Source organism: Poecilia mexicana, unplaced genomic scaffold, assembly GCF_051168715.1.
Source record: "Poecilia mexicana isolate PSO_F unplaced genomic scaffold, ASM5116871v1 scaffold_20, whole genome shotgun sequence".
Classification (NCBI taxonomy): Eukaryota; Metazoa; Chordata; class Actinopteri; order Cyprinodontiformes; family Poeciliidae; genus Poecilia; species Poecilia mexicana.
In genome coordinates, this window is record NW_028263389.1 from 6997657 (window position 1) to 7019712 (window position 22056).

The 22056-nt window shown below is 41.6% G+C and overlaps 1 protein-coding gene across 1 annotated transcript in view; it reads left to right on the forward strand.

Moving 5' to 3' along the window:
* bmp6 (bone morphogenetic protein 6) overlaps window positions 1–22056 on the forward strand; it is a 52991-nt gene extending 30935 nt beyond the window's left edge. Inside the window, exons 2-7 of the mRNA XM_088001243.1 lie at window positions 1519–1711; window positions 4906–5054; window positions 5246–5443; window positions 17555–17631; window positions 19327–19437; window positions 20610–22056. Coding sequence (XP_087857369.1) covers window positions 1519–1711; window positions 4906–5054; window positions 5246–5443; window positions 17555–17631; window positions 19327–19437; window positions 20610–20759 — 878 coding nt within the window. The 3' untranslated portion in view covers window positions 20760–22056. The remainder of the gene's footprint in view (window positions 1–1518; window positions 1712–4905; window positions 5055–5245; window positions 5444–17554; window positions 17632–19326; window positions 19438–20609) is intronic.

A 22056-nucleotide genomic window follows, 5' to 3' on the forward strand; every position in this document is an offset into this window, starting at 1 on the left:
TCCTTTGAGATGTGAAGATGCAAAGGGTGTTTGAAAATGTATTATTTTTAGTATTCCACTGAAGTTTTGGCTGCATGTTTGGGCCATAACTGAGATATAGCTACATGTATGTTTCACGACCAACTGGGTTTATTTAGGGATATCAAAGTGACTGCATGTGATACTTTTAAGATCATTATTAATAAAATGTATCAATAAAATCACACGTCCCCATGTGCTGCTTTGGATCTGCGCATGCATGAAATCCCGAGAAAAATACGTCAACGTTCACGCTTTGCGAAAATGTGAAAAGGCTCCGTCGTTGTGAATACTTTCGCGAGGCGCTTTAATGTTGCCTAAGTATTGCTTGCAGCTGTGGTAGTTTGCTCAGTCTGGCCAACAGAATCTGCCGCAGAAACCTCCATTGAAGAAATGAACTTCAGCTATATCTAATTAGGATGCTTTACGGCTCCTGGTAAACAGATGATGTTGGTTTCACGCAGGACCGAGCGAGTAGTTTCCCACTGTTTTTAGTCTCTCGGTCGCACAAAAACCAAGCCCGCCAGGCTTCGGAGTGGTGCAATTTCTTCGCGCAGCCTCGCCGAGAAAAGGTGGCTGAACCGTGTCGCGCAAAAGCAGCGACCCTGGGTGAGATCCGGAAACCGCTCGAAACCAGTTTTATTGGGTGAAAAGCTGAGTTGGTGGAACGGTTCTCAGTGAGTCTGCAGTTGAAGTCGGTTGTGGTGAGACCGCAGATTACTGAATGTCTCTGCGCTGATTGGAAGCTGGATTAGAGATGACGATAGCGTGTTGGTGTCTCTGGCGGGATGAGACGTATGAGAAGCTCCTCAGTCAAAAGCCTGCTAATGTGGGTTTTAGGTTCTGAGGGAATAACTTTGTGAAGGTTTGTACCTTTTTCCAGCTCCTTCTGTAAACAAGAAATGCATGCAGCAGGCCCGGTTTTTTTTTTTTTTTAATTTTTTTACTCTGATTTCTTCCTTCCTATGCAAACTGTCCAGTCTCTCAAGTGGGATTAAGGCATCCAACTGTGAAAAGAACCTACTCCTCTTGGCGCACAGTATCATTATAGCCTATATCGCTATTAGAAGCACAGCAGGGAGAGGTTTTGTCCTCTACACATTGTCAGAAGTGGTTGTAAGATGTCTCCGACTTTGCAGGTGCTGAGAGAGAAAAGAAGAAAAAAAAATCACTTCGAACTGATGATAACAGGGATTTATTTTTGGGGCGGTGGAAGCCTCAAAACCTATTAGAGTTCATGTATAAATCACGTTTTACATGCATGAAAGACTTCCGTGGTCGACCTCAGAGCAGCGTCTGCGAAAAGGATATCCGCTCATCAGTCTCTGCTGTATATTTAAACGGAAATCCCTGTTTGTAAATATATACTTTGGTCTTTATTTGTAGACTCATGTCTGGACTGTGAGTGAAGCTGCAAAAAAAAGTGATGAGTATTAGTTGTATGCTACAGTTTTGTTGACTTCCCCCCCCCCCCTGTATTTCTGTTTCCTGTTCCTTCAGTGGAGTACGACCGGGAGCTCTCTCCGCAGCGGCGTCACCACAAGGAGTTTAAGTTCAACCTGTCGCAGATCCCAGAGGGCGAGGCCATCACGGCAGCCGAGTTCCGCCTTTACAAGGAGTGCGTGAGCCAAGCGTTTCGCAACGACACCTTCATGCTCAAAGTCTACCAGGTGGTCAAGGAGCACCCTGACAGGTAAGAGCCACACACGAGAGGCCTTTTACTCTTGGCTCTTTCAAAAGTGATGCATATCTCCCCATGTCAGGGTTACTGAAACTTCCAGAATTTCATGGTTAAACTAGTTAGCTTCCCTACATGAAATAAAGGCATGTTTTTACAAACTCTCAGCGCCTTGCAGAAGTCGTAGCATCCCTTGAGCTTTTAATACCGCCGCATAGTTTTTACATTGAGGCCAAAAGGTGTTTGCTGCGTCCCCTACAAGGAGTGTATAAACATCAAATTAGACTGGTGGTTTTGTTTCAGCTATAGCTTCCCTTTTTTTCCATAAAGGCCAGATTTGCGGAGTGCTAATAGCTGTACTGTCAACAGACCATAACACCTGAGCTCCTCCACGGTTATAATGGGCCGTTTGGCTGCTTCTCTGGTTCTCTTGTTGTCCGATCCGAAAGTGTAGATTGATGGCCACATGTTGGTGGGTTTGCAGCTTTTGGATGATGGATTTAACAGAGCTGTGTGAGATGTTCGAAGCTTGGGAAGTTGTTTTGTAGCCTAACCCTTCTTTGAGCTTCTTAACAACACCATCCCTCGCATGTCTGCCGTGTTCCTTGGTCTTCGTGACGCTGCCGCTCACTAATGTCCTCCAACAATCCTCTTTGATGTTCACAGAAAAACAGCAGAGACTGTAAACCCATAGATACAACATTTTCCAGAGGGGATGCAGTTTATTTTTACAAAAAAAAAAGGATAGATGGGAGTTTGCTACTGAAACAGAATTTTTGCTGTGAAACTCCTGCAACTTAGAAACAGCGTTCTGCTTTCCTGTGTGGTGTCCATCGCTTCATCCCTTGTTTATAATGCAAAGCTGAGCAAACCCCTTCCCCCACTTCTTGCAGAAATAACTTCAGCTTTAAAAGAGTCCCATCTTTTAAATAACCACAGCTGATACACGTCAAACATTTACCTTACCTCTGCAGGGCAGATAAACAGCGTCTCTGAATTGGTTTGGTGTTTCAGGAAGTCTGCTCCATGACAAACAACGTAAAGAGAGTTTCTGATATACTTCAAGTTACTCTCAGTCGCTTCGCTTCAGCAGGCCCTTAGGCAATGGAGAATTGGTGTAGTAATTCATCTTGACCTGGGCGGCTTTAGCGCTCAATATCTGCTAAATGTGTTCAATCTGTAAGGCCCATACATCTGCATAAGGAGAATTAGATCTTACCACTCATTGTTAAAACATGGTAATTGAGCAGACAACTACTTAAATTTCACATTCTTGAATTCATTTTTTCTCTTAAGATGTTGTTGGGTTACCAAGTATGGGCCTAAGTGAATTAAAAGTAAAAGATCTTTAGCTTTAAGGACCTTTTTTTTCCCCTCTCCTAATTTTACATGTTAAACTGTAACTTTGCAATCGCAAAATCTGCAGGAAGCCTATTAACTTTTCCCGTGGCCCTGACTCCCGTTTTGGCTCTGAGCTGTAATGATAGAGTGTTTAATTAGCTTGACGCCCTTTGTTCTTTTCATTTGATTGGCTTCTTGAGCAGCAGGCCAGGAATGTGAGAGATTACAATGCCAAAAATGTGGCAGAGCTGACATGAGAGAAGGCAGACTACTCCCAACCGCTGACTGCTAATCAGCATTTTTTTTTTTACTATTTTATTTTATTACCAATCATAGAGCACTTAACTTATGGTTATCTTTGAAAATAATTATGCAATGTCTTAAAAATGAAATTAATACTGATATTTCAAGAAACTCCACTCATATTTTGGTTTATTAGTTTTGCAAATATGCCTTTTTAGTAAAGGACCAGAAAATTCTTCTATTTTGCATATAAATATAAGCAAAGCAACCAACAAGAACTGTCTAAAGAAGCGGTTTCAAACTAGGGATGGACATTTATTGTATTGTATATAATTTCTCATGAGGAATATCTTATCATGTAATCAATTCCGATTTATCGCTGTGATAAATTCCAATTAAATGCCGCTTTAAATCCCCCCAAAACTGTCTGTATTTTTGGGATTGTAAGATTTACTATTTTCTCTACAATGAAAATGGCAATAAGTATGATTAAATGCAGTAGTTACTGTGTGCAGTTTAGCGATACAGATCATCTTTATGCGACTGCCGTCCTAAAGAAGCATAACAAACGCAAATGGTTTTTCAAGATCAGCAGTTGTGTGTTTGTTGGGGATATGATCACATCCACACAATTACCTAAAAAAAATAAGCAATAAATAGTTCTTATTGTCGCTGTCGTTATCACAATACAACCACAAAATATTCCGATACGTTCAATCACTCACCCCAAATCCGAAAAAAAAAAAAAAAAATCTTCAGTTAATTACAGGTTCCAGTTTGTATAAGAAGTCAGTAATAAAAAGTTTCACTGGATCTCAGGTGGAGATCTTTTTTCGTCACATGATCGGCGTGCGAAGCCGCAGCGTCCTGGCCTATCTGCGTGCGGAGGGGGTTTCGTGCGGAAGCTGTCAGAAACGCTCTCATTACAGACCAATAAAGCGGGGCTGCAGAGTCATGACTGCAGGGGCATTCTGCGAACACCTGGATGACTGCGGAGCTTTGATGTCGTCTCTGGGAGGACGGTCCCACGGGCCCTCGGCTGTGTTATTACCGTCTCTAATGGGACGGCAGGAGGACGGGGCCCTCTTATTATCCACGCTCTGCCTTTTTCTTACGTCTCGCTTCTCATTAACGAGTGGCGCTTCTTTCCCGCGTTCGACACAGTCCGCTCGACTCCTTCGCACACAAAAAATATCGTGAATGATTTTAGCATATATGAGTCACAGAGAGTGGCGGAGAGAATCTGGCCTACGCCAGAATTATCTGGGATTTTTCAGCTAATATCGATTCGTTCAAAGATCTGAATGGAATACTTTTTTTTTTTGTGGTGTCCAGTATTTAGGTTCTTTTTTGCTTTCCATGTGAAAAAAATGTTTTTCAAAACCTCAAATATGACAATTTTAGTTTTTGATAGAGCTAAACTTTAAATTTGAAGAGTCATGATGCATGATCTCAAGACATTATACATGATGTCTTGAGATAAAAAAAATCCTCTTTAAAGGGAGATTTGGCCTTAAAAACATACAGAAACTTATAAAAACAGTTTTACTCCAACTCAACTTAACTGCACCTGTGTGTGTGTGATGCCTGTTTTTTATAAGTTCTGGCTGTTTTGTTTGCCTTAGAGAGGCGGATCTGTTCCTGCTGGAGTCCCGGAGGCTTTGGGCCGCTGAGGAAGGATGGCTGGAGTTTGACATCACGGCGACCAGCAACCTGTGGGTGATGAGTCCGGTGCATAACCTGGGCCTGCAGGTCAGCGTGGAGACCAGTAGCGGTGAGAAACTCTGCGACTCTCAGCCCGGTTTCAGATCAACGTTTTGTTCTAGATCGATCAATAGATTTCAGTGAATATCTATCAGTTTAAATAACTCACTTCCTTTTGACAACACGAAACGAAAACGGATCATAAAACAGTCAAAATGAACTTGTGATGCTTATCTAAGAGTTGCCTGTTTTCCCAAGCAGGGCAGACCATCAGCTGTAAAGACGCGGGCCTCGTGGGACGAGACGGCGCGCTGGAGAAGCAGCCTTTCATGGTGGCCTTCTTTAAGGTCAGCGAGGTCCACATCCGCTCTGCCCGCTCCGCAGGAGGGAAACGGCGGCACCAGAATCGCAACCGCTCCACACAACCGCAAGAGGCGTCCAGAGGGTCGGGCCAAACAGGTCGGTGTGCTAAAACCTTAACCGACCTCAGAACGGCCGGTGAATGCAGATGGATGCAAAACTAACCTCAACATTACCTCCATAGATGCATGAATTATGTCCAGCCTGCACACTGTTTGTCTGGTTAAGGTATTTCCTTTAGAAGCACTTGATAAATTGGACCCGACCTGCACAGGATCTCTTTGTAATCAGCCACTATTAGACGGAAACTGTAGCTCAGGGATGATGTGCGGGATTTATTTTCCCTGCAGCTTCCCCTTAAGGATAGAAGGAGATTGAATATTCAGCCTCCTTCGTGATTTATGAAGGTGATTTCTGTTGCTGGGAGGGTTTGGACTCGGAATTAAGTGTCAGAAAAGTTGCATGTTTATTACAATCGTTTGCGCTCGATGGGAAGAGAAGCGTTTTTTGGCTCTAGTACACGGTGCCTTGTAAAACAGCCATTTAACATCCACGTTCTACTGGCCTTTTAGGTGTAGAAAAACACAAAGTTGCACTTAATTGTGGTGGGTATGGAAAAGATGTAGTTTTTAAAAAAATAAAAATAAAAAATAAAAACCAGAAAATGTGGCCTCGTTCAGTCTGACACCTTTAAATACAACCCGGAGCAACCAAATGCTAGTCTAGCTGGAAACACGAGAAAGAAATCAAATCAAATCAAGCAACTTTATTTATTCTGAAAAAGGGAAGTTCGGCTCACAGCTCTCTGGTCAACATAGCAAAAGAAAATACAAACAATCATCTCATGCAGCCATTTCAGCATCAGGACAAACACTAAAGTCACATAAAATTCAGTAGAGATGTAAAAAAAAAAGATTCTCTAAATCCCTACAAGAGTTTGTGGTTGTGATGTGACAAAAATGTAAAAAAAAATCTCCATGCATCCTCTTGCAGGGCACTTTGACCTCGGTCTACTATAAAGGGAGCATTCATTCTGAACAGAGCTGCTAAATATTCAGTGGTTTGTCTTGACAGGTGACCTCATCTTTAAACTCCGCTGCAGTTCGCTCCTCGAGCAGCTTACCGGGTGATGTAATGAGGAAGGATAATCCTCATCTTATTAGCTTTGCGAGCGTTTCAAATGAAATCAAACCCGCCCACCTTTCACCTGCAGAGTTATTGTGGCCCCAACTCGATCCCGCTTAAAGCTAAGCTGCCACTGCGAGGGCTTACTGTGCGAGTGGCACTGGCGCTCGATGGGCGCCGTTAATATCGGCTTGATTGCTGCCTAATTTGACTGATGAGTCTTAACGCGACTCGCAAACCACGGCGACGCAAACCGTTGGATCGGAGCAGCAGAAGAGAGGGAGCTGTCGCCCCGGCAGAGTGTCCCCTCAGCTCCACTAAGCAAATATGTAATTTCTCCACTGGAAACATGTTATTTTATTCTTATTTGATGCAAAAAATAGATGCTAATTTCTTAAGCTAGTCGGAAAAAGAACTCACAGACTAGTTCAAGATATAACTTAGATGTGGAATAGTGACGATTGGAAAAATCATGCTAATTTTTTTAATTTTTGATTTTTCATGAGATCACTTAAAACCTTTGGTGAAATCATGTCTGATGGAAATCAACAATTATACTTTAAATAGAAGGTAAGCAGATTTCTACACATATAGCGCTATCATAGATGGTACCTTACAAAACGTTCTCGCCCTTTCAGTTTAAAAGCTCTTTGCATTTTAGTCTGTTACCTTTGATAGGCCATCTGTGGTGGACTGACAGCAGACAGGTCAGGGATAAAGTCATGGAGAGGTTTAAACCTGCAGTTTATAACTTAAAAATACATGTATGGTTTTTGCATATTTGTTAAAACTGTCACTATGTTAAGACAAAATAATATGAAGCAGATAATTTTCAAAAAAAAAAAAATAGCTCCTCTGCCCTCTACCAGTGCTCCCAGTGCTAACTACAGAAATGCACCATTCAGTCAGAAGCAACCAATGAAAGCCAGGAGGACTGGCTCTCATTGAGCGCTGTCAATCATGCTTTCTGGTCACTACCTCCACATTGCTCTCTGCTATGCGCTACAACTTATTTTTGATTGCAGAGCCTGCCATGAACGCTCAGGCTAGTTGGCATGGCAACAGATGATGGCAGATAAACAGTTTTCTTGAAACATCAAGTTATTTCTCCACCATTAGCACATTTAGCAGCATGTACATGAGCATGATTTACTGTAAAAAAAGGTAATGTAAAAACTGCCCAATGTGGGTTTAAATTAGGGTTAGGTTATAAGCCATGAGAAAACTTTTGTTTCAAAGACAGACTAAAATAAGTACACCTGTTTGAGCTTGTAACTACAAGTGATCAGCAAAGCACACTTGTGCTTCTCGTAGGAGCTGAAACTGTTTGACGTCGTCCACGGAGCTGAGAACTGAAGCTAATGATGAGACCGTAAACGGTTAAGCGTCCATACCCAAAAAGCTGACTCGCTTTTGTGCCGCCTGGTGCCAAAACCCAGCTCTGACTGGGGCGCTGCAAATAGAACCTTCTGGCCGGCTACCTGGGAAGCAATTTACCTCCGCTCCGCTTCGCCGGCTCTGTTTAATGACTCTAACATCTGCACGGTAAACAGATGTATTTGTGGGACAGGTTGGCTTTGTGCTTCACTGTTGCTCTCCGCGAATAGTTTGTCTGGCTCCGTTTTCTGTTTGTTCAGAGCGTCTTTGGTGGCTTCCTCCAAAGACCGAGCTAATGCAGAAAACAACAAGGTAGAAGCTTCAGCTTGCAGGTTTCTCACTGAGCAGGGACGGCGGAGTCTTAAGGTGGCACCGCTTTGAACTCGTGGTTTGTTACGCAACTTCATGTCCTCCTCTGCCAGGCTGTCATCTTCACTTTCATGTCAGAGTGACTTCAAGAGAAACTCATTTCAGCCTTCATAAGCAAACAGAAAGCTACAGTCTGCTTTTGCGTCCCTGTTCTTGCATCAGGAGGATGAGGAATATCTGAGAAAAGCAAATCTGTTCAAAGAAATTCTCCAGTGACGACAATCGGTTAAATGCACTTTACATAACCCAAAACATCAAGACCTCGCTGCACTCGCCACTCGGCACGACTGGGAGTGTAAATATTTAGATCCTGCACAGGAAGTTGGGAGCGCACCCCCCTTCCCCACCCTCTCTCCGCCGCCTCCCCTGTGACAGCCATGCGTCCGAGGCTACAAAAGAGGAGTTCTGGGATTGGACGGGATGGGAGGATCCATGAGGAATTCTGGCTGGCATATGGTTTCAATACCGCATCACTCACTCCTGAGATGAGGAGAAGTTTGAATTGGACGGGGGAAACAACTGAATGTTTGGCACCGGCGCTGCAGCGTGTCAGTTCAGGACACAGCGAAAGGGAATATTTCACCTAGAAGTCAGTCCATTACTAAGGCCAGGAGGAAACATCTTGTTTGTTTTTAACTGCTAGCGTCCACAGAGGCGTCCGTTCAGATGCCTTTGAGAACTTCAGCATGCCGTGTTTTCTAAAAGCAACATCCTCTTCTACCTAAAGCGCAAATTCTTGACCCGTGTGATTAAAATATCTGCGAGAGCTTTATTCTGCATCTCGTTTTACTTAATTACCTTCTTGCAAATGCAGTGTCTCATTGCTCCATATAGTCTTTTTTTATTAAATTCAAAACTGCACTGTGCATTTTCCCCCTTTACGTTGATGCCGCTAAATGAAATCCACTGCAACCAAAGCTGGCTAAAGATTGTAATCCCACTTGTGAACTCTGGTCAGAGGAGATTTAAATATAACTTTCAGACTCGCATGCAAAAACACAAAGTGTGGCAGAAAAACAAACACCTCACACTATCTTGTTTATCACTATCCCTAGCATAAAACACAGTGGAGGTCGCATCATGCTGTGGAAATGCTTTAAACACCAGGTTGATGGCAACATAAGGAGCTAAAACCAGTCAAGCTGGGTTATGCTTTGTGATTGTCGGGCATCTAAACTCACAGGAGTTATTATAATGTCTTGCTTGTGCAGAGTGAGACTTATAGGTAAAAAGACGGCAAAAGACTTCAAAGATGATGTGGAGGTCTTCCGGCTATGTGGACCCTAAACTTAAAGCGAGAGGTATGATGAAATGGTTTAGAGGGAAACTTATTCACGTGTTAGAAGACCTAAACTAAATGCAGTTGAGAATTTGTAAGACTTGAACATTGACGTTTGCAGATGTTCTACCTCCAGTTCGACTGAGCTTCAGCTGTTTTGCAGAATTGGCAAAAAAAGACAAAAAAAAATGACCCAAAAGATTTGCATTAGTGATTGCAGAAATGGGTGCTTCCTGGGTGTGGACTCAGAGGGGCTGAACAGAACTGCTTGTTACACTTAGATTTGTTTTTTGGGTTTTTTCCCCCTTACTTCTTAATTTGACCTTTTGTTTTATTAGAAAATCGAAAACTTCACTCGGTCCCTTTAGACTACCAAAACAGGCGGTTCATCAGAAAGCTTGATTACCTAAACCGAAATGCTTCTGAGGTTTTTGACCTCTCTTTTCCCATGTTCATAGTTTTAATGTGTTGGACGTAAAACAACACGTGAGATCAAATATCTTCCAGATGACTGAAAAGGATTGAATTAGCCAAATAAATTTCTGCAACATTAGTTTTGAAATATTGCCGTGATCAAAAGTGTAATAAATCATTTTTTTTTTTTTTTGCTCCCTTTTTGCCTGAAAACGCACACGATATGTGATTACATGGACAAATTTGATTGCTCATTCTCTCTTTGAAAACATCCTCCTGAATATATATATATATATATATATATTTTTTTTTTTTTTTTTTTTGACCGAAAGCTCTCGCGTACTGCGCCAGCAGAACAATACAACACCTTTAAAACTAATTTGGCATTTAGTGGGTGCACAGGGCCGGGGAGGTAATGGGAGTCGGGTTGGGCCCTTGGCTCCTAGCTGCGGGGGAGGTTAACAACCATCCGGGGAAGGAATACCGCGTCCCGGCAGGCACAGCCCTGGCGGCCTGTAATTAGGTGTAGCTAGTCATTAGCTGCGCAGCTAAAAGACTGACCAAGCTAACAGTATCGCTTAAAGAATTATAATAACACGGCGCTCAGCCAGCTGTGTTTTTTCATCTGTCACTCCTCTCCTCTCCCTCCTCCGCCTTCTCCCCGCTCCGTCCCCACCCGAGCTCTTTTTGTTTACCGTTGGAGTAATTAGACATGGCGGAGCTCCATCGCAGGGTTTAATAACCTCTGTGATGAAAGACAGGAAGAAAGATAAACGTCAGTAAAAAGGTTGAAGGGACTGGGAGGGGTAAAAAAAAAAAAAGATGGCAGTGACTGTCCTGCTTTCATATCTCCATGGCTGCTGCGGGTCTCACTCAGACCGAATGTCTGTAGGAAGTCATGTCGGCTGAAGAGCGGGGAACTTTGGGCTTTCTTGAACTGGGCATTTTTCTGACCCACTTTCTAAAGTGCGGTGTCCTTCTCTGGCTGAACTAACCTTTTATGCCACTAAAGCTAACACTTGCGGCTACACCGTCTGAAATGGCACCCCGTGAATCTTCTATTTTCGGGAACTGCTTGCGATAAATATAATTTACAGCTTTTTTCCGCCCCGAAGGCGGCACGGTGAAAGCGTATGGGGGGAGAGAGGGTTATGAATGGCAGGCCTTGTGGAGGCAGGTTAATATCAGTTTACAGTTTTATCAAGAGTCCCGCTTTGAGGAAACTTTCTGTTTCCTCTGCCATTCAACACGCAGGGTGGGAACCGCTGCCCCTTCTCAATGGATTCAATGAAAATTGGGTTTTTAGTACGGAGTCATGTGGTCTAGCAGGATGTTTGTACGTAGAGTCAAACACAGGTAGGCAAGCTGCTCCAATATGCCAAAGTTTGTATTCACTTTACCATTTTATTGAAGGAAATCCTTTTTTTTTAACAGGAAGTTCAAATATTTAGCCTGACTCTAAATCAGGAAGAACAAGAAACTATGGTTTATGTTTAGTTTTTTAAGTCGTCTCTTAGTAATATTTGCAAATGCTTGGCTTTCTTACCAAACACTGGGCGACCGCTATGGTTGTTTATGGGTCGGCCTGTTCATTTCAATTTATTTAGATGCTGAAAATTGAACCGTCTTTCAAATTTAATTTTAAGAAACTTGATGAACATAAGGCTTGCTTTAGTGTATTTCATTAACTGAGACACGTTTTTCACCATATTTACCTCATGTAAATCAATCACTTCATACTGATCACTTTATACTGACCACTTTTTTACTGGTCAAGTTTGATTTCTGATTTTAGTGAATCTCTGTCTTGTTTAAGCCGTCATTCATTTCCAACAACTATAATTAGGATTTTTGAAAGCAGATTTTCAGTTCATGGAGGCAACTTAAACACACCAACACACATACTATTGGATATGACTGATGTCCAGAAGATGAAAATAAAATGATGACAAATGAACTTTTTTGGAACTGATCTTTTTTTTGTAAGCGTATAGTGAATTCATGAATGGCCAACGTTGATATAATATACCATAAAATAGGTAGTCTGTCCTTTTCTCTTCTTCTTCTGTGCCATCTCTCCTCTGACGAGGAAAGGAAAAAGAAATGAATGGAGGCCTCCTGGGAGCCAGAGCTCAGCAGTAGCTGTGTGGCATTAAATTTTTACAAGCAGGAAGGGGCGATGTGGTTTATGGGCACCACAAATCTGGGCTTTTACCCTCAATGAAAGCCCACAGTAAATATCAGCTTTATTCCTCTTAAAGAGCCCCACAGACTGTAAATGCTGATGACTTTGAAGGGCCAGGAGGTGCAAGGAAAAATGTGTGGATGTGTAAGAAAATAGAAAAAAAAAATGTGTAGGCTGCTTACTCTGAAGTACAATCACCTCTGGTGTCGTTTGTAAAATCGTAAACTCTCTTTTTATTATCAAAGAAATATAAGTTAAAGATCGTCATCCTATGCTGCTTTTATTTTTTTTTTTGCATAAAAACAAATATTTTTCTTTGGAGTTTGTACCGATTCACTGATGAGAGGGAAACATTTCCATTTCACGTAAAGCCCGTCATGTCGTTTTCGGTAATAATACTGAGACGAAACATCGATTTAGGTCATTACACAATATTTCCAAACCTTGTCATGTTCGTCGCTGCTGCAGCAGCCTTGTGTTTCTTCTTATTAAGTAGCGTCTGCAGTTGAAGCCTGATGAGTGTGCAGGCAGCCGAGCGGCTTCATCCACCCTCCACCCTCGGCTGTGATTTGACCCGTAGCTGAATGTCACGCATCATAAAGCAGACCTGGATGAAGGAGTAGTAGGGGGTCTGTGTGAAAGTGTGTGTATGACATGGCTGTGTGCACCTTAAAGTAGTGAATATTTTACAAGATTTTAACGCGCCACATATTGTGTGTTACACGCAGAAGCCAGGGGACGTGCACAGGCATTTAATTGTTAAAGCCTGCATGGATGATGCTACATTCTACTGTAATTTATACAGTAGAATGTATAAACATTTTTGCTACATTAGTCTCAACTAATCAGATTCCCGTTCTCACATTATGACTATATTACCTTCACTTGTGGTTAGGCCTGTAATGGTAACAAATTTTGCTGGAAATTCTTGGTGTTTTGAGACAATTTTTGAGTATAAAAATAATAATAATAATAATAATAATAATAATAATAATAATAATAATAATAATAATAATAATAGCATAATGATGCAAGCAAGTTTACCCTTTGAAAGATCAAAAAACTTTAATTTTGTAAAAAAAAAAAAAGACACTCATCAATTGAAGTAGAAGATACTATATTTTAAATATCCAAAATAAATAAATGACCAAAAACATGAATTAAAACGGAGATAAAACTCACACACAACCAAAAACATAAATTAATTGTGTTATGGAGTCTCAAAGTCAAAATTGCCCTTCAAAATAATGTTCATCATCAGAATAGATGATTTACTTTTGGTGACCTGGTTTGTGAAGATCTTTCAATATTTCAACAAACTTGTCACTTTTATGTCAAACTCGGATTTCTTGATTTGATTAGTTTTCATATCTACAGATTTTCCCAACTGACCTGTGGATGGATCTCTGCAGCTCCCCCAGAGTCACCAAGGTTTTCTCCCTAGCTTTTTTTTCCCATTAATGTTTTAATGTGTCCTCTGTTCTTCATGATTGTTTGCTCACTACATTTCTCTACTGAACCCTTAAAGCTGGATTTATTCTGAGAATAAATTACGCACAAGTGAATTTATTAGGTGACTTCTGACGGCAATTTAACTTGATGTTAGAGTAAAGGAGGCTAGATAAAAATACACGCCACACTATTCAGATTTTTACACATATCGCTCGCGATCCACAATAACGCGGTACTTTGTAATTCGTAGACGTTTGTGATTGCAACGTGAAAAGACAAATGGGCAGACGTTTAGAAGAGATGAGTACTTTCTCAAGGCCCTGCATCTGTAAATCAACTTTTTCCATAATATCTCAGAACCGAGCGGGGGTATGTCGCTACCGCCATGTGTTATTTCATTCTCTACAAATGCCACCTCAAGTTCTAATCAGGTCAGCCAAGTTTCTCAGCCAGTTGGTCCTGTCCCTTTTCCGAGTTTTTCCTCTGTCCTTGGATGTTTCCTGTGTATAAACAGGCTGCGCAGCAGAACTGTTCCTAACAATACACAGCCAGAGTGAACTTTTCGCTTGAATATTTATAGGAAAAACAGTCACGTTTCGGATCCAGGACCAGCCTGTGGCTTGGTGCGTGGATGTTTTCCTGCAGTAAAGCTGTTAAATCCATGTACTCTCTGCTGCCGAGGATGCCGAAAGGGTCACTCGGTCCGCAGGGAGGCAGGACCAACAGTTGACCCAAGGTTTTATTGCCGATGAACATTTAGCCACGCATGCAGGAACATGACTGACAGCACGGACCCACACATCTACAGTAAACTCCCCGTTTCCACATCAGCCGACAGCCAGTGAACGGCCCTTCCTATCGGAAAGGAAGGAACCATAAACTGGGGAAACACCTGACTGTATCCGACGCTTACAGCCGGCCCTTTGACCCCACCGCAGCACTCTCTGCCTCACGCTGTCTCACCTTCGGCTTCCTGCCTCCTATAGAGTGGACTCAACCACACAAAGGACACCCAGATTTTGCTGAAGTTTAAAGGATGTTTTCACACCTGATAGTCCAGTAGACTTGTTTCGATTGGGGATAAAAATGACAACTTTTGTTACACTTTGCTTTGCTTTCACACGGCACTGTTTCAAATAACCCAAACTTGTCAATAAAAAAACCTGTTCCTCCCCTCGCCTGTGGTGGCGCTGCACCAAGAGCCACTGAAGGAAACGATGCAAAAACCTTTGAAGAAGAAGACATTGAGCGCAACAAAGCATAAAGTAAAATGGAGCAGCGTCAGATTTTAGTTGTGTGTAGGATTTTTTTTTCTTTGACTTTGGTAAAAAGTCGAAAGCTAGACAGTTTGACACAGGCGTTTGTTTTAGTTGCATTTACCCAGAATGCCCTGCGCTATCGTCCGCTCCCTGCCGTCGGAGCAGTCTCTATGCGTTTGAGCCGCGCCAGAGTTCACTTCAACCGAACCATAATTTTCTTTTTCAGTTAGCGTCAGAGTTTGATTGCGCATTTATGACTCCCTTAATGAACTGGACTTTCTAGCTAGAGTTTGATTTAAAGCGAACTAAACGGGGCTGGTATGAATGCACCGTAAAAAAAATAAATAAAAAAAATAAAGGGAAAGGAAGGAAAAACCTCATCTGGATGACACCGTACGAGCAACATGCAGGGTCTTTATTCATCTCAGATGAACGGTCATAAATCCAACTTCATAAGACGAGCTAAAACTCTTGGGTCTGGGCAGAACTGTGAGAAGTGACATCTAACTGATGATGAAATCTGAACGCAACCAGCTCTGGTGAATCAGTGAGTGGCTGAGTAGCCTTGTCCATTGACATCAAACACATAAACTTTGGTTCATGTAGACGTGTGTGTGAGTGTGTGTGTTACTGTTTGTTTTCCAAATGCCACTGCTCATGAATGATGGACACTGAGATGTAAAGAACCAAAATCAATGACCCTTCCATAACTGAAGCGTGTTTGTTTACACTGTCTGCCTGTGCGTGTGAACTTATGCGTATGCGTGTGTGTGTGTGCGCTTCTCCTTGCAACTCCAGCTGAACAAACAAGGCTGGCAAGTTGGTGAGCTGAGTGACTGGGTGGCTGTGACTGAGTGACAAATATCAGACTGGCCTCTGAGTCATGCCTCCTCTGACAGACACACTCAGGGGAAAACTTTGGAGGATAAAAAAAAAAAAAGACCACCTCCTTACATGGAGAGCTTATATATTTTGTTCTCATTTACAAAAAAAGAAAAAAAAAATCAAACTTTTCATGCACACAATACTTTTCTTACACAAGATGACCCGTACTCTTGCATTCAAGTGTTGTCAAATCTAATAAGAATGATAAAACGTGTTATTGGAACATTTAATCAGCTGTATTCAATGTCATGAAACTGATAGCAATAGAAGATTTTTAATTTTTTTTAAGTATATAATAAAAAACAAAATGAACAGTTTCAATAAGGTTGCACTGTTGCATATTTAGTAGCAAGAAGGACTTGGGTTCAAATCCTGGCCTATGGACTTTCTGCATGGAAGTTGCATGTTCTCTCTGTGCATGCATGGCTTCTCTCTGGGTACTCCCGTTTTCTCAGAAACATGACTGTTAGGTTAATTGGTTTTCTTAAACAGGTGAGCTTCTGTATTGCCCTATGATGGAGTATCTATGGTCTACGGTCTACCTTGCAACTCGAACAGCGACTGCTTTCAAACAGTCTCCATTTGACAAAGTCAAGTGGGTATAGGCTATGGATGCTCGAGTAGCTGGACCACAAATAATAGCATAATTATCATTATTTTACTAAAGTACGAACTGAACGTGGACATAAATGTTTTCGGTTTTCTGCTCCATCTTCTTGGAACCAGTTGCAGAAATACGTGAGTCTAAAAGGACTTTTGTCTCTAAATGATTTTAAGGCTCTTCTTACTGATTTTGAGAAGGGATTGTCTATTTGTAAATGTTTTAACTGATGAATCTTTTAATTTACTTTGTTTCAATGTTGTTTTTATGTATTTTTTTGTGTGTGAATCTTCTGTGTGCTGCTTGTCCAGGATTCCCTTGCAAAGAAGATCTTTAAACTCAATGAGATTTTCTGAAATAAAGGTTAAATAAAAACTATAAATAAGTAACTAAGTAGCTAAATAACCAGTTGTAATTAATGTAATATAATAAGCCAAACCCTTTAGGATGAAATTGAAGTTAAATAATAAACTGCAACATCTCTATCCTGGATGAGAATAAGAGCCCTAACCATCATCACAGAAGGCCTCTTTTTTTTTTTTTTTGCTCACTTTCCTCCCTTTAGAGCTTCATGATGAAATCATAAACCCAGCAATCAAATCAACAGGAAAGAAGACAGAAAAGCCGGAGAGGCAGCCCTTGAAACCTTCATTGGAAAGTCTGTGTCACTATCTTGACTTCAGCTCGGCTCCCGCTGCCAGCAATGACCTCCTCAACTCCAAAAACCGAAAAAAAGAAAACAGAAAAAAAACCTGTACCTGCCCCGCGCGCCGCCTGCAGAATGGAACAGAGACGGTTAACGACAAACTGCATGGCAGGAGAGTCCATAAACGCAGTTGTCACCATCTCGCCGCTTGCGCGTTTTGCCAAATATCGGCCGACACCGGAAAATTCAATTAGGCACGCATTCAAAATGCCTCATCCAGCGGACGAATGTGAAGCACGTACGGCGCAGAAACGCACGTAATGAGCGCTGATGCCTGAGCTCTGGTCCACGCCCACACAGGCTCCTCCACCCAGAGCATTACACGAGTCCAGTTGTGTTTTTCTTCTGCTCTCAGGCCGGGAGTGTAATGTTTGTTTTCACTCCACTTAATTGTGTTTTACGTCATCATTCGCCGAGGGAGGAGTTTTTGCTGTTTTGCTGTCTTCGTGCGCTGATATGTTGAGGAAAGAAGAGATGATAAAAACATGTTTTGTGTTTGACTGAAGTTACGTTTGATCTTAAGGAGGTTTCCTAGTGATTTCTGTTCTTCTATTCCAGATTACAACAGCAGCAATCAGAAGACGGCGTGCAAAAGACACGAGCTGTATGTTAGCTTCAGAGAGCTGGGCTGGCAGGTACTTTTACTTTTTAAGCATTTTTAATGAAGTCCCGTTGTTGAGTTCATTTGTTTTTAATGAGTCAGTCTAAACATGCTGTTAATTAAGCTCAAAGACAGAATGCTTTATTGGGGAGAATTTCACGTTTAAACTCGGCAAGTAAATTTCAAAAAAATCTGACGCATCACTTTTAAACATATTTTACAGTTTCTCTGTAACAATGAAAACGACAGACAAAAATCTCTTTTGGCTATAATGATAAAATTGGATAACCAGGTAGTATCTTATTTTATTCATTTCTATTTTGTTTTGTTAGAGGTATAAAATAAATAATTTCTAACAGTTTCCTGTCAATTATTTCTTATATCAGAATTTATTTTTGTCAGGGAATAAAATAGCAATGCCAAATGTTAGTTTCATAAACTACCACTGAATTATGTGTGTTGAATATGAAGCAACATATGTACAACTTTTTGTCAAAATGTTATTTTTCTTGAATTTATGTAAATTGGTGGTGTCTGAACCAGTTAGTAGGTTTAGAAGGGAACTACTTCTCCACGTTGGGTCATGCTCCTTTCGTCGAGTTATCATTGTGTCGTGTGACAAAATGGCAAAACAAAGAAGAAATATTTAATATACTCATAATACTGAAGCTAAAACTTTGTGAATTGTCCTTTTTTCTGAAGCTGTGTGGTCACATTGTTCAATAAACTTGGTCCAGTTAATTGATTTCATTCTTTCCAAAGAAGCTAAAACAATTTTTTTTTTTTTTTTTTTTTTTTTAGGATTTTTCAATAAATTCATTCATTTCAAGACAACAAACAATCAAGTGCAACTGAATGTGAGAAAATGTAGGACATTGAAAAAGCTTCTGATAAGTCTTGACTTATTACATTTTGTACAACTACCACAGATAAGGCATCGTAAGTCACAAAGACGGAAATAAGTTGCTGCTGCTGGTGTGGGAGGCATTTTAAACACTGCAGGCCGCTCTCACAAGGTGATAAGAAACCGCTGCTAACAAGGCAGATTAAACTAGCAGGAGAGTCAGATATACACAGCTGAGTGGGAGCAGACCCAAATGTCAGCCCCCAGGTGTGTGTGTGTGTGTGTGTGCGTGTGCGTGTGTGCGTGTGTGTGTGTGTGTGTGTGTGTGTGTGTGTGTGCTTTTTCAAACATGCCGATAGCTGTTGACACACCACTGACATCTAGAGGAATAACGCAAGCAATTACTCACCTGAACGCGCACTCTTGCACATTACATCAGCAACTTGACATATGCTTGGTTAATCTCAGTCTTGTTTAAAAAAAAAAAAAAGATTCACGTCGCCATAAGCCAGAAGGGAAAAGAGGGAGACGCAAGAAGAGAAACGACGAGGTGGAAAGCTGAAAACATGAAAACAAGTCGGAATGAGGTTAAAACATGCTGATAACTCATCAGGCGGAAACAGTGAAGCGCAGACAGGAAGGAAGAAAGGGGAGAAATATTGCTTCCTCGAGTAATACGGTAGATGCCGACAGGAATTTGTCCTCGGAGACGTTGTAAACTTCTAGAAGACTGCAGAAACTTTTACTTTTGCATTTTTTTTTTGAGGCTTCCTACCGATCAAATAGCTTTAAAACAATCTTTAAGGATTCTTTATGAAATCGCTGCTCAGAGCTGGTAGAGACAGACGTGCCACATGCAAATTAAGTTCATATGTGTCTCTTCAGGACTGGATCATTGCCCCCGAGGGCTACGCCGCCAACTACTGTGATGGAGAATGTTCCTTCCCCCTGAACGGACACATGAATGCCACCAACCACGCCATCGTGCAAACGCTGGTAGGACTGCCTCACTCTGCTTGATGCATATGTACATCTGTGTATTTCAGATGAAATCCATGATTTGTTGTCATGTTGTCAGTAAAATTGAAAACAAGTGACTGATATGTTTAAATCTGGTCTCAGATTTGAAACTGGATTTAGGTCTGGACTTTGACTGGACCATTCTAACACACTCGACTTCTGTGATCGAAAGCGTTCTGACCCTAAACAATGTTTAGGGTCATTGTTTCAAGTTAACTATTTTTTTTTTAAGATTCTTGAAACTCTGAGCTCTTTCTTAAGAAAAACATTCCCCGCAGCATGATGCTTCCCCCTCTATGTTTCAACTTTACAGAGAAACAGCATCTGTGCCTGAGTTAAATAGTGCACTGAATTCAAGTGCATGTCAATTTCCAGATTTTAGTTCTGAAGGCATTTTGAAAATCTAAAATGGGCAAAGAGAAAACTTTTATTTGTTCTAAACATGAAGTTTGAAATTTATCAAAATTTACAGTCCAGTGGAAAAATATTTGTCATTTACAGATTTTTTTTTTTTAATCACACGTCAATGCTTCAGATCCTCAAAGACATACATTATAATATCACATGAAAGGGGAAAAAAAAAATTTATTATTGGGTGAAAAGGTTCTCCAAACCCACCTGACCCAATGTGAGAAAGTAATTGCTTCATGACGTACTGACTGGCTGGGTCTTGATAGTGCAAACACCATCAGGCTTTTGTACTACCTGGATATTAGCTTGGCTTTTGGCCCATTCTGCAGTTTTTTATGCAGCCATATTGGAGGGTTTTCAGGTATAAACAGCTGGTTTCAGGTCATACCACAGGCTTTCAGTCTTTGACTAGGCCCTTCTGAAACCATCCTTTCTGTCAACTACACCAATGTTGACTTTCTGCTATGATACATCTTGCAACACAACCCATGTGTATTAAAGCTTACAGTCTTTCACATCGTTTAGCAAATTAAATCATCATTTGCCAAATGGCTTGTAGATCCAATCAGGTGTCTTTGTCTGATATTAAAATTATCTTGACACCCAGAAGTCTCTCTCTGTCGTAGAACAGTATCACATAACTTTGCCAAGGCGCCTCGCAAAAATATCTACATGTGAGTTTAAGGATCTGCTCCAATAGAAACAATGTCGTCACTAAAACGTTCCCATGTCTCCAGGTGCACCTGATGAACCCGGAGAACGTGCCGAAGCCTTGCTGCGCCCCCACCAAGCTCCACGCCATCTCCGTCCTCTTCTTCGACGACAACTCCAACGTCATCCTGAAGAAGTACAAGAACATGGTGGTACGCGCCTGCGGCTGCCACTGACACCAGTGAGGACTGGTTGTACGCCGACGGACAAGGCTGAACTCAGTTGGACTCGTTTTTGTTTTCGTTTTGTTTTTTTTTGTTTTTTTGCAGCCTGGAAGTCAGCAGCATCTAGTTCAATAATCACAAACGGAAGCTATTAACATGTCAACGACAAGGATGGGGATCGATACCAGACTGAGAGTTACAGGCGACTTCTCCCCATTCCAGTGTTGAGCCAGCGTCATCGTCGGCGGCGTTACGCTCCAGACTTCGCTTTCACGGACTTTGTGTGTCTGAGAAGAGTGTTTAGTTTGTATATTGTGTGTTTATTGAATCGCAGGAAGGCCTGACAGGCTGCCGTAACCAATCTGTTGATGGACCAGTCAGACTGCTGCTTTCATTCCCCCATCTCCTCTCCGATGGAAAACACAGCGGACCAAATCTGAGGAGGCGTACGAAAGATCAGTTTCCCTGCGACCGACCCGAACACCTGCTCAGCCAACGCAAAACCCGCACTGTCGAGACGAGAACAAACGAGGCCAGTTGCAACTTTACAGCAGATGTTAACTGACGCATCCGTCAGAACATTCGTATTTATCCTTTTTTTTTTCCTACTGTATTTTCCTCGCAAGCCATATTTACTTTCCCCAAAATATAATTTGGACTCAACCGAAGTGACCACATTCTGTTTTAGCAGCACGCTCCTCCAAATAATGCTCTCTGTGTCAATATTTGCCAGGCTCAGGCCGACATGCCGTTCTTCGGGGCCGGTTTAACCCGATCCATGTTGTGGCCAAACTCGTGTTTTTCTACAAAAAGGACACAAATTCAGCCCCTTTCGCCCTCCGACATGCCACAAGTGGCCGTTTCTGTTTTGCTGCACTCGCGAAGCTCACAAACACGTCTAACCCCTTTACAAGAGATTGTGGAAAAACATTTGCAGAGACCAAAACGGTCCGCGTGACGAGTTCTTTTTCTTCTGTAACCCTGAGAGCGACATTATGCTCAGATTTAGCTGCAGCGTCTTCCCCTCTGAGCGCGTTACTGTGAGCCTTAAATGTCGTGGAATATTTAAAAGAACATATCTGAACGAGAGAGAGAAAAAAAAGAGACTTGTATCCGTACCAATCAAAAAACCTTTTGTGCCTAACCGATCTTAAATATTATATACCTCTGGAAAGCTGCTGTTTACATTTGTGATCCTGTTAAGACTGTTTTTTTTCTGTAAATACGTGTACATTTTCAGCTTATTTATTGCACCTTTTATTGATAAAGAAAATACCACATTAAAGCGAGAAATAAAAAAAAATACAAA